Genomic DNA, 20,340 nt, shown 5'->3' with positions numbered 1-20,340 from the left:
AATCTCCTTGTTACCTATTCAAACCTGCTGGTGAATCATTGTGTTGAAAATTAAGACAAGGGCTCAAGGGGAAGGAATCATTTTTCTTTTATTTCTTGAAAGAATTGGGGCATCCATCTTGGCAGGAAGTACCTACCCAAGGACTTCCTCCAGCCATCAGTTTGACTGGTGGGAGGGGGGGGGGAGCCCTCTCAACTTCTCCCTCAAGAGACTTGAGAAACTAACAAGAAAAATCCTCCAGCCAAACCTAAACATTTCTTACTGGCCCTAATTTCCTCCCTGTATCCTCAGTCTCGAGCCTCTGAGAATAAACCTGTTTGAGCTGCCTCTCCTACATACCCCATTTCCTTTATCTCCTATATACCTTCCCCTTACCTTCATTCCTCCTCCAATCACCTTATAATCCCTTATTCCCTTTTATCCTTCCTCACACCCAAATTACCTTCGTTGACCCTACTCAGATTATTTATTTATTTTTTGATAGCACCCTCTCCCCCAAGCCCCCCTAGCCCCCCTTAGTCGATGCACAATTCCACTGGGTTTTACATGCATTAGATTAAGAGCTAATTCCATATTGGTAGTTGGACTAGAGTTATCGTTTAGTGTCTACATCCCCCATAATATCCCCATCAGCCCATGCGTTTAAGCAATTGTTTGATTTTTTTTTAAGTATTTAAATAGAAACAGGAAACTACCCATAAGGTTTCCAGTAAGAAGTAATGAGGATAAAGGCTTTAAGTAAAATTCATATAAGAATTTGTTAATAAAATATTTATTGTGTAAGGATTTAAAATGTAGGTTTATGCTAATATGAGAATTATATAGTAATATTGAGGTCACTGATTTAAAGATATTATAACTAAAGTCAAAATGACCTTTAGTAGCTTTATTCACAAAGAGTTGGAAAGAATAAAAGTGGGAAAATGTAAGAAGATGGTAGAGAATTATCTAGCCTATCACCCTAAGCACTGCTTTTAATTCTTGCTGTCTTGTGAGATCATTAGCTTCTGCTTGCCCAATTCTAAGACTGGTTTTTGGCTATAATCTTTTGCTTTTCCTTTTTCAGTTTGTTCTATCCAGCCTGATTTCTTGGAGAGTTTGTGACCAATTTCCATTTTTTGTGTGTGTGTGTGTGGGGGGGAGTTTGAATGTGTTTGCTTGGTTGTCCTCCTCTGCTGTCTCCTATAGTTTGTTGTTTCTCTGAGTAAAAATTATCTAGTCAAAGACTTTTTTTTTTGTGTGTGCTTGTAGCTTGGGCATTGCTGGCCATTGCTAGGCTAGTTTTCTCTTGCTTTCTCAGCCTGAAGTCTGTGTGAAGAGGGTAGGCAGCTCTCTGTGTATGGAGCTTCAGTGGTTTTGCCCTAAGGCTATTTTTGAGTCTCCTGCAGTGTCTGCTGTGGGCAGCCCCTCTCTGCCCTGTCTCTGCGCCCAGGTTCTGAGTTTCTCAACCTTATGGAGTCCTAAGTCTCACTGCTCTAGGGTAGGTGTCCATAGCCAACCCTCTCAACCCCCAAGAACCTAGCGATTGGGCTCACTGTCTCTGGTATTCTTTCTCTGACTCTGGTGTGGTAAGTGTAGTGGTGGAGAGGAGAGGTGGAGGGGTGATCAGTTAGCACTTTGGTATGAGTAGTTTTATCCCCTTATAGCTTGGAAATGCCCAAACACTGCCTACCTTCCAGTTAGCACCCTGCAGTAGAGCTCCTTCGATTGTCTAATTCTGCTCCTTGTCTTTTTTTGAGGCTTTTCACATTGGTCAGTGGTGAGGAGAAAGAGCTCTTTGCTTCTACTCTGCAGCCATCTTAGCCAAGAAGTCTCACTCACTGTAGCAAGTGACATGTGAACACTCTTACTTAGTGTTAAGTAGGAATGCTTAAGTTTTTGATTAACTTAAAAAATGCTAATTGATAGACAAAGAAAGTTTGATTCACTCTTCATTGTTGGAAATAATTTTGTTGGTTCACCTTCACAAGTATTTTTTTCATAGAATTTTATTTACAAATTAACAAATTAAAGACTCAAGGGCTGTAATTCTGTTATAACCAAAGAATATATATGCAAAACTACTTTTAAACCATTGCTTATTGTTAGTCATTTTTCAGAATCATTCTCTTTGGGTTTTGTAGTAGTTGCCAGGTTTATGCATAACAGATATTCTTACAGTGCTGCAGGAAAATTATCCCTTTAGTATGTTTGGTAAAATTTCCTTCTATGACAAACTTTGTTATAAAATTTAAACAGTGAATAGAAATCAATGACAATTACTTATAGATATTTAGAATTACATATAAATTCATTACTTGGATTATATACCTTTTAATTCCTTTGTAAATAGTGTTACTGTTTTGTTTTGTTTTTCTTTTCATCTATACTATATTTCATAATTTACTGTATTGACATTTATAGTGAAATTTTATCTGCTAGCCACTCTGGCTAGTTAGAAACATTTTAAAATGTAAATTATTAGCAAAAGCTTTGAATGCTCTTTTGTATTTCAGTGTCCTGATGATTACATCTTTGTTCCATTCAAAGTAAAATTGCCAATAAGACCGATATATTAAGTGGCCCTGTCCATGCATCTATCACCAAAGTGGTCACTATGAGATTTTAAATGCTTAGCTGTTAAGGCAAGAGCTATGTAGCCTTAGTTAATTGGTTATTTCAGGATAATTTTTTCCCCTCTGAATTTTTTGAATCACTTCTTTTTTTACACAATTAGTTACTAACCCTCAATCTCAATTTATGTTTTGTGATCTATTAGAAAATTCATGTGTAATCTGGAACTGAGATCCAAGGCCCAACATGTAGAATATGCATTCTACAAATCTTTTACTTGACTTTTGTCTATATGGTATAGCCAAATCACTATTATTGGGACCCAGAAATAAAGTGACAGCCTTACGTTTCTGAATGAAGCTAAAGAAATATACATTTAGAAAACAGAAGATGGAAAGCTGATTTTTTTTTATTATTAAAAGTCCTACTATGCACCAGATACTCTTGCTCTCAAGAAGCTCACAGTGTAATGGGAGAAATACCATGCAAATAACTGTACAAACAAAATATATACAGGCTAAGTTTTAAATAATTAACTGAGGGAAAGCACTAGAATAAAGACAGGTTGGGAAAATCTTCCTATAAAAACTGGAATTTTAGTTGGAAGTTGAAGGCATCTGAGACAGAAGTGACAAGGAAAAGTATTCTGTGCATGGGAGATAATCAGAGAAAATGGTTGGAGTTGGAAGAGAGAATATGTTATGCAAAGAACAGCAAAGAGGCCAGGTTAGACAATGGATTTAATAAGCAGCCCTATATTTGAGAAAGATTACTTTGAAAGTTGAGTGGAGGATGGACTGAAGTAGGGAGAACCTCATGATGGGGATACCAGCCAGCAGGCTATTAAGATAGTCCAGGCATAAGGAGAACCAAGTAGGTGGCAATGTTCAGAAGAAAGAAGGTGCATATAAGAGAGATGTCATGAAGGGAGAATACACAGGATGAGGCAGCATATTGGATTGGTGTGGTGAAAGAGTTGAGCAGTTGAGGATGATACCAGAGCTGTGAGTTTAGGTGACTGAAGGGATGGTAGTGCTGTCAACAATAATAGGGAGGTTAGGGAGAATATAGAGTGCGCATGTGGACATGCTGAGAGTAAGATGACTTGAGTTCAAGATGTTTAATAGGCAGTTTGAGATATAAGACTGGAAGATAGAGATTAGGACTAAAGTATAGCTTAGAATCATCAACTTAGAAATGGTAATAGAATTTATGGGATCTGATGTGCTCATTAAGTTAAATAATATAGGAGAATAAAAGAGGGCCCACAAGAGAGCTCTGTAGGACAACCATAGTTAGCAAGACCTGAATGAAAACCTCAGTAAAGGAGACCGAGGAGCAATCAAAGCAAGCAGAAGGAAGACCTAAAGTTAAGAATAGTTCACCAAAACTCAGGGAGAAGAGGGTGATTGACAGTGTCAGAAGAAACAGAAAAGTTGGGGTGGGTGTGAATTGAGAAAAGGTCATTAGATATCGACAAATAAATCATTAGTTATTTTGGAAAGAACACTTTTGGTTGGATGATGAATGAGGTCAGAAGCCAGACTGTAGAGAGAAGAAGAGTGAGAGGAAAAGAAGTAGAGGCAACAATCATAAGTTTAGTCACAAAAGGAAAGAGAGATAAGACTCAAGTATATTGATTTTTTTTAAGGATGGGGAGAAACATAGGCATGTTCATGGGTGGTAGAAAAAACTAGGAGACAAGGAGAAATGGAAAGTAAGAGAGAAATTGAGGTTAATTGAGGTAATCATCTGCTGTTGAAGTAGACAGTACAGAATGGGATGCTTGTGCTTATAGAGGTATCTTCTTTGACAAGAAGAGCAACCTCATTATGGTGAGTTATGAGTGAATGAGAAGATAGTAACAAAAAAGCATTTAGGAGATGAAAGTTGAGAAGGAGAGAACTCTAGGCAAACAGCCTTGAAAATATAAGTTTTTCAGTGTAGAAAACAGGAGGAGCAAAGCTAAAATCAATGACTACCAAATTAAATGTAACTGAATTTGGGAAGAATATATAGAGATTCAAGAGCAATACATGTATGCCCCTCCTCTCTTAATTTAGAACCTGCTTAAAAATCAACCATATGCAATCAGGACTTTTCCAAAATATATAATAATTCTGCCTTAATGTTTCCCAGAAGAAAATCCTAAGTATCCTTATTAAGAACTGACTATATTCCTGCAATAGTTTTTGAGTGACCCAGCTTCTGCTAGGATAGACCTAACCCAGTATTACAACTTAACTTTTAAATTGTTCCACGATAAGCTTAACCTTGATCAGTCATAACTAAATCATTGCTTGAATTTTAAGCCAGTGTTTGAGATGCCAAGAGTAAAAGTTATCTTCTAAAAGTTCACAGGATTCTGATTTAGAACTAGAAGGAACATTCAGGCTCGTTTAATCCAATCCTTTCATTTTATGGATAAGGAAAATAATATGGTTAAATGACCTGCCCAAAGCATATACTATAAATCAGTAAATTACAGAACCAAGACTTTAATCCAGGTCATCTGACTCCAAAATCCAGCATTCTTTCACAGTATGCAAAATTATATGCAGAATTATAAAATTCATCAAAACAAAATAGGCAAAATATAGCTTTCTCACAGAGCCCATTGTTATATCTTATTATTTTGTTTCTTTTAGGAAGGTCTTTGTGTGATTTGTTTTCATAAACAATATCTGAGTGCTGAGTGTAGGTCTAGTAATATGTTATCTTGTGGAAGAGAAAAAACATATCAGCTATGGTCCCTGCGATCAAGAGATGATGATGATATTTTACATGTATTTAGTATTTTAGAACCTTCAAAATGCAATTCAAATACATTATCTCATTTGAACTCCATGAGGTGTGAACAGGACAGAATTTGTTATCCCCATTTAAAATTAGACCAAAGAGATTAAATTACCTAACTACAGTAAAATAGTTCATAAGTAAAACCATAACTTTGATCCTTTATGTTTTCCACTCCATCATATAGCAGGTCTTTTTTGTTTTGGGGCTTTTTGTGTGTGAGCTGTAATGGAAAAGATACTTTTCAGTTCTCTATAATTCTCTGATGATGTTTTGTTGTTTATTTCCAGTTTATCCTATATGTTGTTTATTTGTACATAGTTCTTTGCATGTTGTCTCCTCATTAGACTGAGCTCCATGAGAATAAGGACTATTACCTGCTGTCTTTGTATCCTCTGTTTTTAAAACGCAATGCTTGGCACATAGTTGTTGTTCAGTCTTTCAATAGTATCCAAGTCTTCATGACTCTGGACATTTCCATGAAAATTTTGGCGGGGCATATTATGGAGTGGTTTGTCATTTCCTTTTCCAGTGACAAACAGAGGTTAAGTGATTTGCCCAAAGTCTTATAGATGTCCAGTTTCCGAGGCTGGATTTTAGCTGAGGTTTTCTTAATTATGCCCAACACTGTATTCACTCTGCCTCCTAACTGCTCAGATACATAGTAGACACTTAATAAATATTTATGAACTAACTACTTTGGGGTAGCTAGGTGGCACAGGGGAAAGAGCATTGGGCCTTAGAGTCAAGAAGATTCAAATTCCTGAGTTCAAATTTGTCCTCAGACATTTATTAGCTATGTAACCCTGAGCAAGTCACATAGGATTGCTATTTGCCTCAGTTTCCTTATCTATAAAAATGAGCTAGAGAAGGAAATGGCAAACCATTCTAGTATCTTTGCCAAGAAAACCCCAAATGGGGTCATAAAAGGTTAGACATGACGGAAATGACTAAACGGCTAGAAGACTGATCCTTATTATACCCTAATTAAATGTTTTCTTGGCATGATAAAGTTCCAATTTAGAAATTACTTAATGCAAAGTTACCATAGTTGAATGCCAAGTACAGTGCAATCCATTCATTGTTTTTGGGAGGAATTATTCACAGTATTTAGAAGGAACAATTTCTGTTCTATCATTTTAATAATAGACAGATCACAACCAATTTCTGGGTGCTTTAAAAAAAAGTACATTAAATCCTATTATCATTTCCATAGATCAGTTCATTTAAGGCTAATGTTGCCATCTTATGGGAGAAAGTAAAATGAACAAGGAAGCTCAATTATTAATAGTAAGAAAATTGATCTCTCTTCCCTATTTTGTACCATGACCTAGAATGCCTCAGCATGACAGAGAGAGAAGTGATATTGGTAACATTTAGTAACTAGAGAGGAATAAACTTTGCAACATATACAGAGTGCCTTTTTTTTCGGAGAGCATTTTCAATTTTATATTATATGATGTTATGTTATATCATATATCTTTTTGGGACATAACTGTTTGCTGTTTACGTTTTCCATTAGATTGTGAGTTCCTTGGGGTAGGGACTATTTTATATGCTTTCATATGTTCAGCACTTAGCACAGTACCTGACACATGTAGGTTTTTAATAAATAGTTGTTGACTTGACTGCAAGGAACCCAAGTGTTTAAAAGCATTTGACTGGTACAGTTGCTAATGTTAAATGTTAAATGTTAATGTTAAAGCTTCTGAACTTATATAAATTCCCCTTGGGATTCAGATACCAATCATGATGAAAAATATAGATGGTAAGGGATTTCTTTTATCTTATAAATTAGTCCTACTCTTATCACTGGGTTTAAACTGTGATATTTCTCTGGGCTTAGAGAAAATGATAATATTCTCTTATTCATTAAATTTCTGCATATGATGACAAATGCCTCTCTTCACAATATAGCATTCACAGCAGACAATAGAACCCATGCACTAAATTTATGTACCCAAAAGGGATTAGCCAATATGCACTTTTAAAATTTTGTTTGTTACATTAAAATATCCAGTTAATTCCCCTTACCTCTCTCCTCTCTCATTAGAGAAGGCATTTTTTTGACAAAAAGAAATATGTATGTATAAAATTGTCATTTCTATTTATCAGTTCTTTCGCTGGAATTTGGAAATACTCATTATTCTTCAAACACTATTCCTGTTGCTATATAGTTCTCTTGATTCTTTTTTTTTACTGTTTTTTTTTTACTGTTCATAATTTTACATAGATCTTTCCACGTTTTTCCAAAAATAATCCCTTTTGTCATTTCTTATAACACAGTAGTATTGTATTACAATTATATGCTACAACTTACGTGCCTATATTGTAAAATTTACTATACTAGGTGCTTGGGATACACATTTAAAATTTTAATAATTCTTGCTCTCAAGAGATCTTACATTCTGTTGAAAGAGCTTTGCTTATTAATTGCATGTGACTTTAAGGATATCTTCTAAGGCCTCAAGAGGGATAATGATATACAGTGCTGGAAATATTCAAGTTTCACCAAGATTGCTTCTTAGCTCTTGTACAGGAAGGTTCCCGTCTCTGCTATACACTCTCCACTTATTTTCTTGAGAGTCTAGGGCTGTGGTGGCAAAAATGTATGGCATGTGTGCCAGAGCGGGCAGAGCCTCTCTGTAGGCACATGTGCTGTTGCCCCTGCACAGAGTTTGCCAGAGTTCATTACAAGAAAGTCAGATGGGCATGGGGAGAGGCTGCTCCCCTTCCCCTCTCTATGCACACATGAGAACATTTCTCACATCACCTACACCTCTAAAAGGTTTGTCATCAGTGATTTTTAAAGACCATCTGACCATGCCCACCCCCACCCCCCACCATATGCAGTGTCCCACCCCCACCCCCCCAAAGAACCCTGTATGGAGGAGGGTCTACTTTTTCAGGATGTTGCTAATCACCTTAGGTAGTAGCTCTCTCCAGGAAAAGCTAGGTCAGAGAGATTCCTGGGCCAGCAAATCCTGCCACCATTCGATTAGGGGGAAGCAGCTTAAATAGGGTTCTAGAATAAATAGGATGAACTTCACTTTTTTAAAAACAAAAATGTCCTTTGGGGAAGCTAATCCTGTTCTGGGTTCAGGTCAAGTCTGGGCTTGCAAGAATTGTTTTACCAGTGATTCTGGTCTGATTGCAAGTCTGCCTGACCTGAAATCAGAAATGTTTTCTTCACAACTGATTTTTAAACCAAAAAGAAAAGTTCAACAGGGTAAGAGGCCAATGGAACCATTTTGGGATATGCAGTCATATTTGTGACTGGTAAGACAAATATGTATGGAAAATTCATAACTAAATGGCTTTGATGATAAGGAAAATAATCAGAACTGAAAAAGAATTCAGAGATTATTTAATACAAACCTCTCAACAGGGGTTCTTATAATAAAGGAGTCTGTAATTTGTCCTATATCAATTATAATAAAGGAGTCTGTAATTTGTCCTATAACAATAAATGTTAACATAAATAAGTTTCTTGATTGTTAGTTCAGTACTCTTTCCACTCATAAGTTTTGGTTTCCTTTTTTTTTTTTTATTAAAAATACACTTCTTATGAAGATGAATAAATAAAATCTAAGCAAACTTACCTACACAAAGTTAGAATCAACTTTGGTCAATTTCAGTGTAATACATAGTCCATAACTAGAATGTTTGCCCTATTCCCCCATTGCTGCTCATCTTATGAGCTAAGAATTATTTACATTTTTTATTAAGATTTCATTATGTTGATGTTTCTCATTCCATATCATCTTTGGCCAGTCCACCATGTTTCCAGCTGCTGCTCATGATGGAAGTAGCAGCAGGGCAGCCCTGTCCTGCTCCACTCTGTGAAGGGGGGAACCAGCCAATGTTCTAATCTTGAGAAAATAAGTTAATCTACAATGGAAAGTTCTGATATGTTTCACTTTACCTACTGACATCAGTTTTGTTACCTGGACCAAAGAACATTTCTTGAAGGTCTTAACTAACCCTTTCAACGTTCACGAGATTCACTATATCTAATTTGGATACACTTCATTTAAAAATAAGAAAGTTGTCTAGAAAAAAAGCCACTTTGTTTTGTCAATGATCCTTTAAAAAAACACTAGTTTTAGTGCTATTAGCTACATTTTGCATGGATAAATCAACCTTCTAAGTTATTAGGAACAAAATGATGACATCAAGGGTTTCACATTTCTCTACCATATTTTAACTTCTTACTAAAAAGGCTAAACATTTCTTAAAGCATCTTAGACAACTGGACAACAGTTTGGATATTATATTATACTTCCCAAAGTGCTAAAAAATGGAAAGTAATGGTTGAGAACACAATACAGCAGCAATAGTTTAATTCTAGAGAAACTGCACTCACAGCTATCTCTTCATCTACCAGGTTAGTGATCTGATCAAATTAGGAAGTGAGAGTCTTTGTCTGGCCTGGGGATTTCCTGATGAAGCCAGCCTGGCCCTTGTAATCAGTTTACCTTTCTGGATACTAACTCTTCTTAATCATAACAGATGCTTTGACCTGTTTAGTTTCTGACCCGGTTTAGTTTCTCTTTCCTTAGATGAACTCTAATAAGAACTAATAAGATCACTGTAGTAACTATTTTCATCTCTCTTTGTTGTTGAATCATTCATTCCATTTTAATATGTACTGCTCACAGTAGATTTTATAATAGTATTATCTGACTCCTAGGATTAAGAATATAGTGTGAATTTAATTTTGGTGGTATTTTTCTATTGTTTCTTATAATTATAAATTAGATCTTTTTATAATTTTGTATTTACTAATTAGCAGTTGTTAGAAATATGAAGATTATTAACAATGATGGTGTTGATGATGACACTTTAAGATAATTATATACTTGTAGTCTTTAGAATGGTATTTCTTTCTTTGACATATTGAAATCTTCAGACTTCCCCAATGAAGAGAATAACTTTTCTGTCTTGTTCCTGAATGTCCTAAGGTTAGTGTCATTGTAAGCCTATTTACCCAAAAGGCAGTAAAAATCCATTTTTCAAGCTGAATTCACTTCTGACCTCAGCCACTGGGTGTATGACTTTGAGAAGTCACTTAGCCCTGTTTGCCTCAGTTTCTTCAGCTGTAAAATAAGCTAAAGAAAGATATGGCAAACCACTACAGTATCTTTGCCAAGAAACCCCAGTTGGTGTGTGACATGCCTAAAATTACTGAACAACAGCAAAAGTACATTTTTCATTATTGTGGTTTCAAAATTGGAGTATATCATGGACAGCTTTAGAAATTATAATTCATGAATTTAAAACTAGATGGGAACCCACCCTCATTTTATACATGAGGAATTTAGTGACTTGTCTAAGTCACCAAAATTATTGTGAGATTTAAAACCAAATCTTCCTGACTCCAGTTTAGTCTTCTGTGTACTATACTGGTAGTGTAGTAATACTGACCAGAAGGATCAGAAGTCTTTTAATAAATGATGAATTATATGTTTTGTTAAGAGTTATTTCCCACATGTACCATTCTTGGTTAAAGTGCTCAAAGAGGTAAGTACACCAGAAGCTTCAGAGATGAGAACGTTTTTAGAGTCTTTGATGTTATTATACCTTCAGGAATCTATGGTACAGGAGCACAATCAACATACCTATTTTAGCATTTAAAATAATATTTTACAAAAATTGGATAGTTCTCAAGTGATAAAAGTATTTCAGATAGATTTATTTATAGCTATTAATTTGCTATTGTTGACATTGGGTTTTTCAGAATTAAAAGCTATTTACCATATTTTAGTTGTGCTAACATTTTTGCTAACATTTAAAGTTTATCTCAGGAGAACTGGAATGATGTGGGGATTTTCATTCTGTTGCTTAGCTTTATAATAGTGTTCAGAATTTTAGGAAACTAATCCACCAAGGATTAAGAGGTATTCAGTTACACCAAAAAAAAAAACCAAACTAGAGAAATTAAACTGAAGAATAGGGATAGAGATAGAAATATATCTCAAAAAAATTCAAATTCAATGATAAAAGTATTTCAATATTAAATGTATTAAACATGAACAAAAACTTTCATGATTTAAGCAAATCAGTGAAAAGAATTAAAGACAGGAAGATTAGTAGACTACTAAATGTTAATTACTTTTATGGTGTTATCTATGCCTATTGAGTTGAAAAAGACCACAAAACTGCAATGGATTAAATATCAAATAGAAAACTCAGACTGGTCTTAATTTAAATTTTAAATTTAAATCATTCACATATTAGATAAATTTAATTTAACACATTGATGAATTGCAAACCTTAGAAAATGAGTTGTAAATTCAGTTCTATTATTGTAATTAAACTGTGAGATGAAGATCAAGATTACTCCTTGTGAGTTTACTTATCCAAGTCGGTTTTAACAAATCAAAAGACATTCATCCAGTTATTCTTTTTTTTAAAACCCTTAACTTCTGTGTATTGGCTCTTAGGTAAGTGGTAAGGGTGGGCAGTGGGGGTCAAGTGACTTGCCCAGGGTCACACAGCTGCAAAGTGTCTGAGGCCAGATTTGAACCTAGGAACTCCAGTCTCTAGGCCTGACTCTCAATCCACTGAGCTACCCAGCTGCCCCTTCAACCAGTTATTCTAAACATGAACTGCTAGGTGACTATATGGATAGAGTACTAGGCCTAGAATTAGGAATGTTCAGATTTAGCCTCAGATACTTACTAGCTATGTGACCCTGGGCAAGTCACTTAACCTTGTTGGCTTCAGTTTCCTCAGCTCTAAAATAAGCTGGAGAAGGGAATGGCAAACCATTTTTCCAAGAAAAACCCAAGTGGGATCTCAAAGAGTTAGGCATAACTGAAACAACCACAATCCTATATTTTAAAAAAGTCAGAAATACAAAGTATAGAGACAAGATATAGAGAGAATTGACAAAAACAGATGAGTTAAAAATTTTCCTCACTGGTGAGTGGGCGAAGGATAGAAACAGTTTTCAAAAGAAGAAATGTAATCTATCAATACCAATATGAAAAAAAATGCTTCATATCAGTAAGGGCAAGAGAAATGCCAAATAAAGTAACAATGAAGGTCACATATTCCCATGAGTTTGTCAAATCTGATGAGACTAAAAATGTTAGAAGAGCTGTGGGACAATAAATAATATACAGTTACTTTAACTTTTAATTAGTATAGTTATTTTGGAAAACAATTTAGAATTAATTAAGAAAATTTAGTAACCATAGTTTGACTCATAAGCTATAATATTGATGTAGAAATTCCAGTCGTGGATGTGTACCACAAGGGGTCATTTACAGAAAGATGTCTCAGATATCTTAAAATATTCATAGTGATGTTTGTAGTAGAAAAAAAAACTAGGAACAAAATAGTTACCATTAATTAATGAATGTCTGAATGTATTCTGGCATATAATAGATCTTTAAGAAATTAAAAATATCAGAAATTAAGAGAAAGAAAGGAACACTTGTATGAGTTGATACAGAACAAAGGAGGCCAAATTAGAAGAATAATATACACAATTTAAATTTGTAAAATCAGAATTCAGGCCAAATGTGATAATCATTATTGTTTCTAGATGACTCCTATTGGAATATAGTTCTCTTAACTCATTTTCTCTGTGGACAGGTCTTGTTTCCTTCCTAGACTGTAGAGACAATATCATTTTCCATCTAACACAATGCCTTGCACATTTTAATAATAAATATTTGTTCAGTTGAAGGGCCCTAAGGTTGAGCTAAGCACTTTCAGTAGCCTCTTTTTCCTATATGTACAAAGATGCTTGTATCTCATCAGAGCCATTAGAATAGGAGCTCCTTTAGTGTGGGGCAGTTTTTTTTTTTTGTTTTTTTTTTTAAAGTTCCCAGCACTTAGCACAGTAGCTGACATGTAGTAACCACTTAATAAACACTTATAGACTGAGGGACCAGTTCAGGGTTTTCTCAGCCTCTCAGAAAACAGAAAATATTGATAATTAGCTAGTTATCTGCTCTATCATCATTACTATTGCTGTATCTAAGGCTAGGGACACTTTTGACTTTAACAGCCTTCTTATCCAGGCTGTTCTTTCCTCATCCAAGTTCTTAATGGGTGCCAGGCATCATACAAGTGGCTGGGGATAAAAAGAATGACAAAAAATTCCATTGCATCCACAAGAAGCTCACATTCTAATGGAAAAAATGGCAAATAAGTAAAATAACCATCTTTAAGCAAGATATAGGAAGGGCATAGATGGAAAGTACTACAATCAAGAGGGACCAGCAAGCTATGAAGTGGAGTTAAAAGGGACAAAGCACTCCAAGCATATAGAGCAATCAATGCACGGAGTCTAGAAGTAGAATAGGTGGTTATTATTGTTTGGGGAGGAGGTTGCTAGGAATAACAAAAAGGTCAGCTCCAAGTGGATTATAGAGTACATAAAGAAGAATAAAGTGTAAGAAGAATGGAAAGGTGGTAGCAAAGTTCCAGCTCTTGAAGGGTTTTAACTGTCAAATAAAGCATTTTATATTTGATTTTAAAGTTATAGGGAGCCATTGTAGTAGATGTATTTGGGGGGGGGGTATGACACTTACCTATATTCAAGGAAATCTCTTTGGCAGTTGAATAGAAGAAAGATTCAAATGAAGAGAGACTTGAGGAACAGAAACTAGAGTATAACTAGGTGAGAGGTGATGAAAGCTTGTACTAGGATAATAGCTGTGTATATGGAGAGAAGGGAGAAGCGTAGAGGAAACATGGAGGTTGAAATGACAATATTTGTCAATAATTAGATATGGGAGGGAAGGAAGATGATATTGAGGTTGCAGGCTAACATGAATGGGAAGTTAGAATGATAATTTGTACCTCAAAAGTAATAAGGTTTGGAAGGAGAGGAGAAGGGAAAAGATAATGAATTATGTTTGGGACATATTGTTGCCTAGGTCAAGATGGCAAAAAGATTGTTGAGGTTGTAAGCCTAGAGTACAGAATAAAGACTAAGGCTATTTATGTAGATCTGGGAATTATCTCCATAGAGGTGGTAACTTGGAACTAATCCATGCTGATGAGATCACAAAGTGAGATAGTATTCAAGGAGAAGAAAAGAGCCTGGGATAGAGTCTTGAACATACCCCTAATTATGGTCATGACTTGTATAAAGATCCAGAAAAAGACTCTAAGAAGGAATTATCAGACAAATAGGAAGAGAAGCACACCTCAAATGAACATAAGAATGTATATTCAGGAGGACATGGTGAAAGTTTCAGGGAGGTCAAAGAAGTTGAGGATTGGAAAAAAAAAATAATTAAATTTAACAACTGAGAAAACATTGGTGATTTTGGAGCCAACAGTTGAATGATGAGATTAGAAGGCAGATTCCAGAAGATTTAGGAGTGAGAGAAACCAGAGGAAGTAAAAGTACCTAGTATTTACTGGTTTCTCATTTATTTTAGCTACAAAGGAGAGAAGAGATAACAGACAATAAAAAAGGGGTGGTTAAATGAAGGTAGGATTGTTTTTATTTTTTAAGGGTGGAGTTGGAATTGGGGGAGAGGGGCCTCAAGGAAAGAACCAATAGATAGGAAGATATTGAAGAAAGGGAATGAGGATGATAGTGGGAGAATATGTTGAAGAGGATATAATACATAGGTTTTCCTTGACAAGGAGCAAGGCCATCCCTTCATTAGAAACAGGAATGAAGGAAGAAAAATGGAGAAAGATGTCTGAATAATATGAGGAGAGGATGAGGGGTAGAGAAGAAGCTCTTACAATGGTTATAGTTTTTTCACTGAAAGTGAGTTCTTAGCAGATATAGTATTGGGAGGTAGTACAATGAACAACCTGAAGACTAAGGAACTAGTTTGGAATAGCTACCAGAAAGATAAAATGTATAGTTGTATATATATAAAGATTACCTTTAAGGGAAAAGCACCAGTAAGCTAGAGGTGGGAGGAAGGATCAAAAAAGATATAATCTGGAAGGAGGAAATTGAGCTAAGTCTTGGAAGATACCAGGGACCCTGAAGAGTCAAAGAAGGGTAGTCATTCCGGATATAAGGGATAATTCCTCCTCTTCCTCCCCCCCCCCCAAAAAAAAAGCTTGGAATGAATGAGTGGTAAAATATTTATTAAGCAAGATACAATTTCATATGTGATGAGCAGCTAGTAAGCTAGTATTTTTTTGGACCATAGAGTATGTAAAGAGGAGTAATTGATAAGACTAGAAAACAAGATAAGGCTAGGTTGTGAGGAGATTTAAATGAGAAACAAGTTTATTTTTGAACATAGGAATAATAGGGATCCACTAGATTTTTTGAAGATGACATGGATATATGTTTTAGGAAAATTAATTGGCCAGTTGTGTGGAGCATGTAAAGATACTGGACTTGAGGCAATTAAAACCAATTAGGAAGCTGTTTCAATAGTCCAGATGAGAGATGATGAAGACCTAAATGAGTGTGATGGCTTTGCAAGTGGCAAAAAAAGGGGTATATATGAAAGATCTTATTTGGCATCTGTTTGGATACATTAGGTGAGTGAAAGTGAAGAGTCAAGGATAACACCTAAATTGCAAGCCTGGATGACTGGATGGATGGATGGTGGTACCTTCGAAAGTAATAGAGAACTTCAGAAGGGGACTGGTTTGGGTAAGAAAGATAATGAATTCTGTTTTAGACATGTTGGGTTTGAAATGCTTCTGTTTCACATGTCCAGTTGGTGATGTGGGACTAGAACTCAGAAGAAAGACTAGAGCTAGATAAATGTTTCAAGAAAAGCTTCTATAGCAACTGGCACATGAACCTCCTTGAGGGAAGCTAAGGATTCTAAGAAGCCAATATGAGGGAAAAGTTCATTCCAGGGATAACCTGAATTCTTCAAACATGTAAATTCTTCACATCAGGAGCAAACTATGCCAGAAATCCATCAAGTGAGAATTATTTTCTTTGCCATTGTATTCTCTTCTAGCTACATGGCTGGTGGAAGAGAAGGGGAGCAGACATTTTTCAAGTGGAACTATGTGTCCCCCAGGCAGGTTGACTAAGAGAATGGTGAGCACAACAGGAAGTATATTCCTTTCTTGCTGTGATCATGAAGGCAAAGTGACTAGACATGGGTCCTGGGATAGATAGAGAGGTACCTGGGCAACAAAAAGATCTGAAGCATGAAGTCTGGCATTACTCCCTTCCCCAAGATCTGGCTTCTTATTTCTTCTTTCCATTCCTCCTCAATTCAGTTTCCTCCTCTCTTCTCCATTCTCATATTCTCTACTTAGACCTGTCAGACCATCTTGAGTGGGGAGTGAGTAGTATGGGGGTAAGAATATATACTTATCACCTCGTATTACTTAACATAAAATTCATTTGTCCATTAGAGGTAAAGTTTTATTCCTTCTGGTGATATCTTACAAGTCTGGAAAGTGTCCTAAGGTTCAGAAAGTAAAATGACCTGCTGAGTGTCACAGTATCAAAATGACCTTAATCCTCAGGTTATCAGGATGCTTAGCCCAGAACTTTGGTCCTGTACCACTTAGCTTCTTCTACTGAGATGAGGGATGAATTTATTTCTTGTTTTGAGTGGCTTTGAGCAGATTTTGTCTTCTATAATGCATACTAAATTTTCTTCCTCAACTAAATGGAGATGTTTCAGACAATCTGGGCCTGTAGATTAAGACCCTTGTGGGATTTGTGTCATTTTTCACTCCTTAGCAATCTAATCTATAATAGTCTTGTTGAATCTTTTACTTTTCCTGAAATGAAAATCCTTGGGGTAGAAGAGGGGAAACATTTATTAAGCATTTACTATGTGCTATGAATTGTGCTAAACATCTGGGATACAAATAAACTTGAAAAAAGTGAGACAACTCTTCAATTCAAGTACCTTACATTCAAATGGGAAGTGACAGCATACATATAGAAGTGGTCACCCAGGAAGTACATATCTAGGGAGTCACAAGAATGCTCTTTCCAGAAAAAGAAAAATGATAGTATGGTAGTATTAATTTGATTAGCAAAAGAGACTTTCATGGGTATGATGCTGCAGAAAGACAAAATGGGGAAAGGGAAGGTTTAATGGCTGAAAATCATGGTCTGGTTTGGTGACTTGGGCCTAACTAGATATTGTGGACTTGTTGGGTTTATGGCAGTTTGACTCAGAATATAAGTTTCAAAACTCAGTGTATTAATTTCTATGAGAACTGGGATATTTTTCTATCTCTCCAGTCTGGAGATGATGTGGTGCTAGGTGGGTAAAAGGAAGGCAAAGGCAGCAGGAAGATGATGGAGGTGGATGAGTATGGAATGTGAAGTTGCAATGCTGTATCTATGATAATTATTTTTTCCTACTTTTAAAAAATGATTACTTTCACATTTTGATTAATGTGTGTTTTTGTAACTAGCCTAAGAATCACAGTTCATTCATTTCACTATTTTCATAGGAAGCCATATTCAAAGTTCCACATAACATTTATAATAATTTGTTTGTAAGTTGAAGAATTTCATCCGTTTCAATATTTCAAGCATCCAAAGACCAAATTCAGTTGGAAATAAATTTTTCTCAGTGCCAATTTTTTTCCTCCTATCTTGATGAAACTTCTTATAATTCCTACTTTTTCTGCCTCTCTCATTTCTAAGTTTTGAAAAATGGATTTTGATGTTCTATATTCTACTTCAGAAAAGCAAAAAATGCAGTCCTTAAATATAAAAGTTGTGAATGGTCATCACTGTGAACTCAAGATTAAATGGAATATTTGGCTGAGATCTATTAAGTGACTTGTGTTTGCTATTTACAGATCATTAGAAAAATTTACAATCCCTACAAATATACAAAATAACACCCCATTTTGAGAGGCAAAGATACTAAATGAGAATGGTCACTGTAAAGAATCAGAGTTTTTCATTTTACTTTTCATATTCTTGAGCTTTGGTATAGGTACCATAACAAGAATGACTTAAAATAGATTCTTTTATTCATTTTTTTTATTTTGCCAAAATGAGTAAGGTGTGTTTTTCCTCTGTGTTCAGGTATATGTCTCGAGTCCATGGTATGCATCCGAAAGAGACAACACGTCAGCTGAGCTTAGCAGTGAAAGATGGGCTTATTGTTGAGACCCTAACTGTGGGCTGCAAGGGGTCTAAGGCTGGTATTGAACAAGAAGGCTATTGGTTACCAGGAGATGAGATTGTGAGTATAATTTGGTAAATCTCACCATATTTCTGTATATATTAACTTTTAATATTTTAAAAAACTTGTTTAATTATTGTTAATATATATGTACCATATTAAAGTAAAGATTTTTCAGAAGTTTACTATTATTTAAATGTTTGAAATTGAAGAGACTGTTCCTCAAAATTAAGAACCTATATCTCCTTAGATGTGCTTTTTTGGATATCTTTCAAGAATTACTAGTTTTTTAAAAGCAAAAGCCTCTTAATTGAGCCAATATTGACTTAAATCTGCAGGAGGAAGAAAAGGACTTTTTTAAAAAAACCTTTCTTATCTCACTGAATTAAAGGTTTCCTAAGAGGCTATCTGTAATTAGTAGCCTTTGAAAAAATGTTTTCTTTCAGGAATAGTACCTAAATATGTTTGAATCAAAGACCAGGGTTGATAGTTTGATAGGTGAAAAGAATGGACCTCAGTAGAGTGATGTCAGGGGCCTAATTAAGGGCTTAAGTTGAATTTTAGTACTAGGTAAAAGGATCCATATGTTAATTTTTTCCAGGCTATTGCCTTACTGTGATAGTGATTCTTGTCTTTTTTTGTGGCATATGTACAAAAATCAAAATAGAAAGACTGTTAGGTTTGTTCTGTTCTACTTTTAATCTTGGCCTTATTTTTAGACCTTTATTTACTTAGTTTGTATTATAAATTTTTTTATCTGGGTATATAATTTTGCTTCAATGGCTATTCATAGGAGTAAACTTTTTCTTTTTTTCTTATGTAAAACTGATTTAGTATATAGTGTTTCTAATTCCTTGAGGTTCTCATATTTATTATTCATGGTATGGAAATGACTTTTTTAAAGCACACTATTTTAAAATGATAGGTTGAGAATAAGCCAAATTTTAAAAATAACTGAATTTGATGGGGCTTAACTATTTCGGTATTGTAAAGTGTTTAAGTTAGTTTGTGAAAGCTTTGAAATAAAAACCAAAACCACAATATTTTCTATAGCTTTACCATCTGTTTTGAGTTGTTTGCAAGGGCAAAAATGTTTTTTAATTCCTTTTTCTTGCCTTTTTTACAACAATGAACTCACAAACACACATGAACTGATAGCTGTGTGCTTTCCTGGCTCCTTAGCAGGAGTTAATTAACAAATATTGTTTCAGTCGTAATTCACAAAAGTAGCTATTTGGGGCTGATAAAGATAAAATTGGATAAGTAAACTATATAGCACTTCATGTGGAATTAAAAATATAAGAAAACTCATTTGATGAGTAAAAAAATTGTGGAATAAAACTGTTTAATTGTGTAAATATTTATAATATAGGCATTAACTATACTGAAAAAAGTTTTAAAATATATATATTATTTTATTTGCATACTTAATAAAAATACAAATTTTCCATTGAAATTATTAGGGCACAAAGGAACTCACTGTCACAAAATATTTTTTAAAAAAGGTTGATTTTTATGATTTTATTGTCAAAATATATTACAAAATTGTTACTGTAGATAATAAAGGCTTTCAACTACTCTGAAACACATAATATAGTACACTTTATACTTGGCAATTATTTTTACAATAACTGCCTAGGAAGTTGTAATCAACCACTGTAGTACAGGGATAGACCTTAATCCACAAGATCAAAGTTTAAGGATCACTTGGACATCCTTGATAATAGCTATTTTTCCATTTGCCTACCAGTATGACTAACAACTCTAGCCTTTCCATCTCTAATGGACATTTATGATTTTGTTTTGCCTCAATAAGTTATTTACTTCTTCCCCTGTGCTTTGGTTTCCTAAATGCTTTCTTTCCTCCCAGGTTATTAGGTTCTTTTTGTTCAGTTCAGTTCCACAAACATTTATAGAA

General features: G+C 34.9%; 1 protein-coding gene across 3 annotated transcripts in view; it reads left to right on the top strand.

Annotated features, from left to right (window-relative positions):
- Positions 1–20,340, top strand: part of ZMYND11 (zinc finger MYND-type containing 11) — a 178,491-nt gene that overhangs the window by 98,540 nt on the left and 59,611 nt on the right. For 2 of the 3 annotated variants that reach the window (XM_044679763.1, XM_044679765.1), the window contains exon 3: positions 18,323–18,482. In XM_044679763.1, coding sequence (XP_044535698.1) covers positions 18,323–18,482 — 160 coding nt within the window. Of the gene's footprint in view, positions 1–15,934; positions 15,950–18,322; positions 18,483–20,340 lie in introns of those variants that run through there. The other variant, XM_044679764.1, reaches the window with a different exon arrangement.

This window comes from Gracilinanus agilis, chromosome 5, assembly GCF_016433145.1.
Source record: "Gracilinanus agilis isolate LMUSP501 chromosome 5, AgileGrace, whole genome shotgun sequence".
Classification (NCBI taxonomy): Eukaryota; Metazoa; Chordata; class Mammalia; order Didelphimorphia; family Didelphidae; genus Gracilinanus; species Gracilinanus agilis.
The sequence above is the reverse complement of the archived record's forward strand: the minus strand, read 5'-3'. Positions and strand labels throughout refer to the sequence as shown.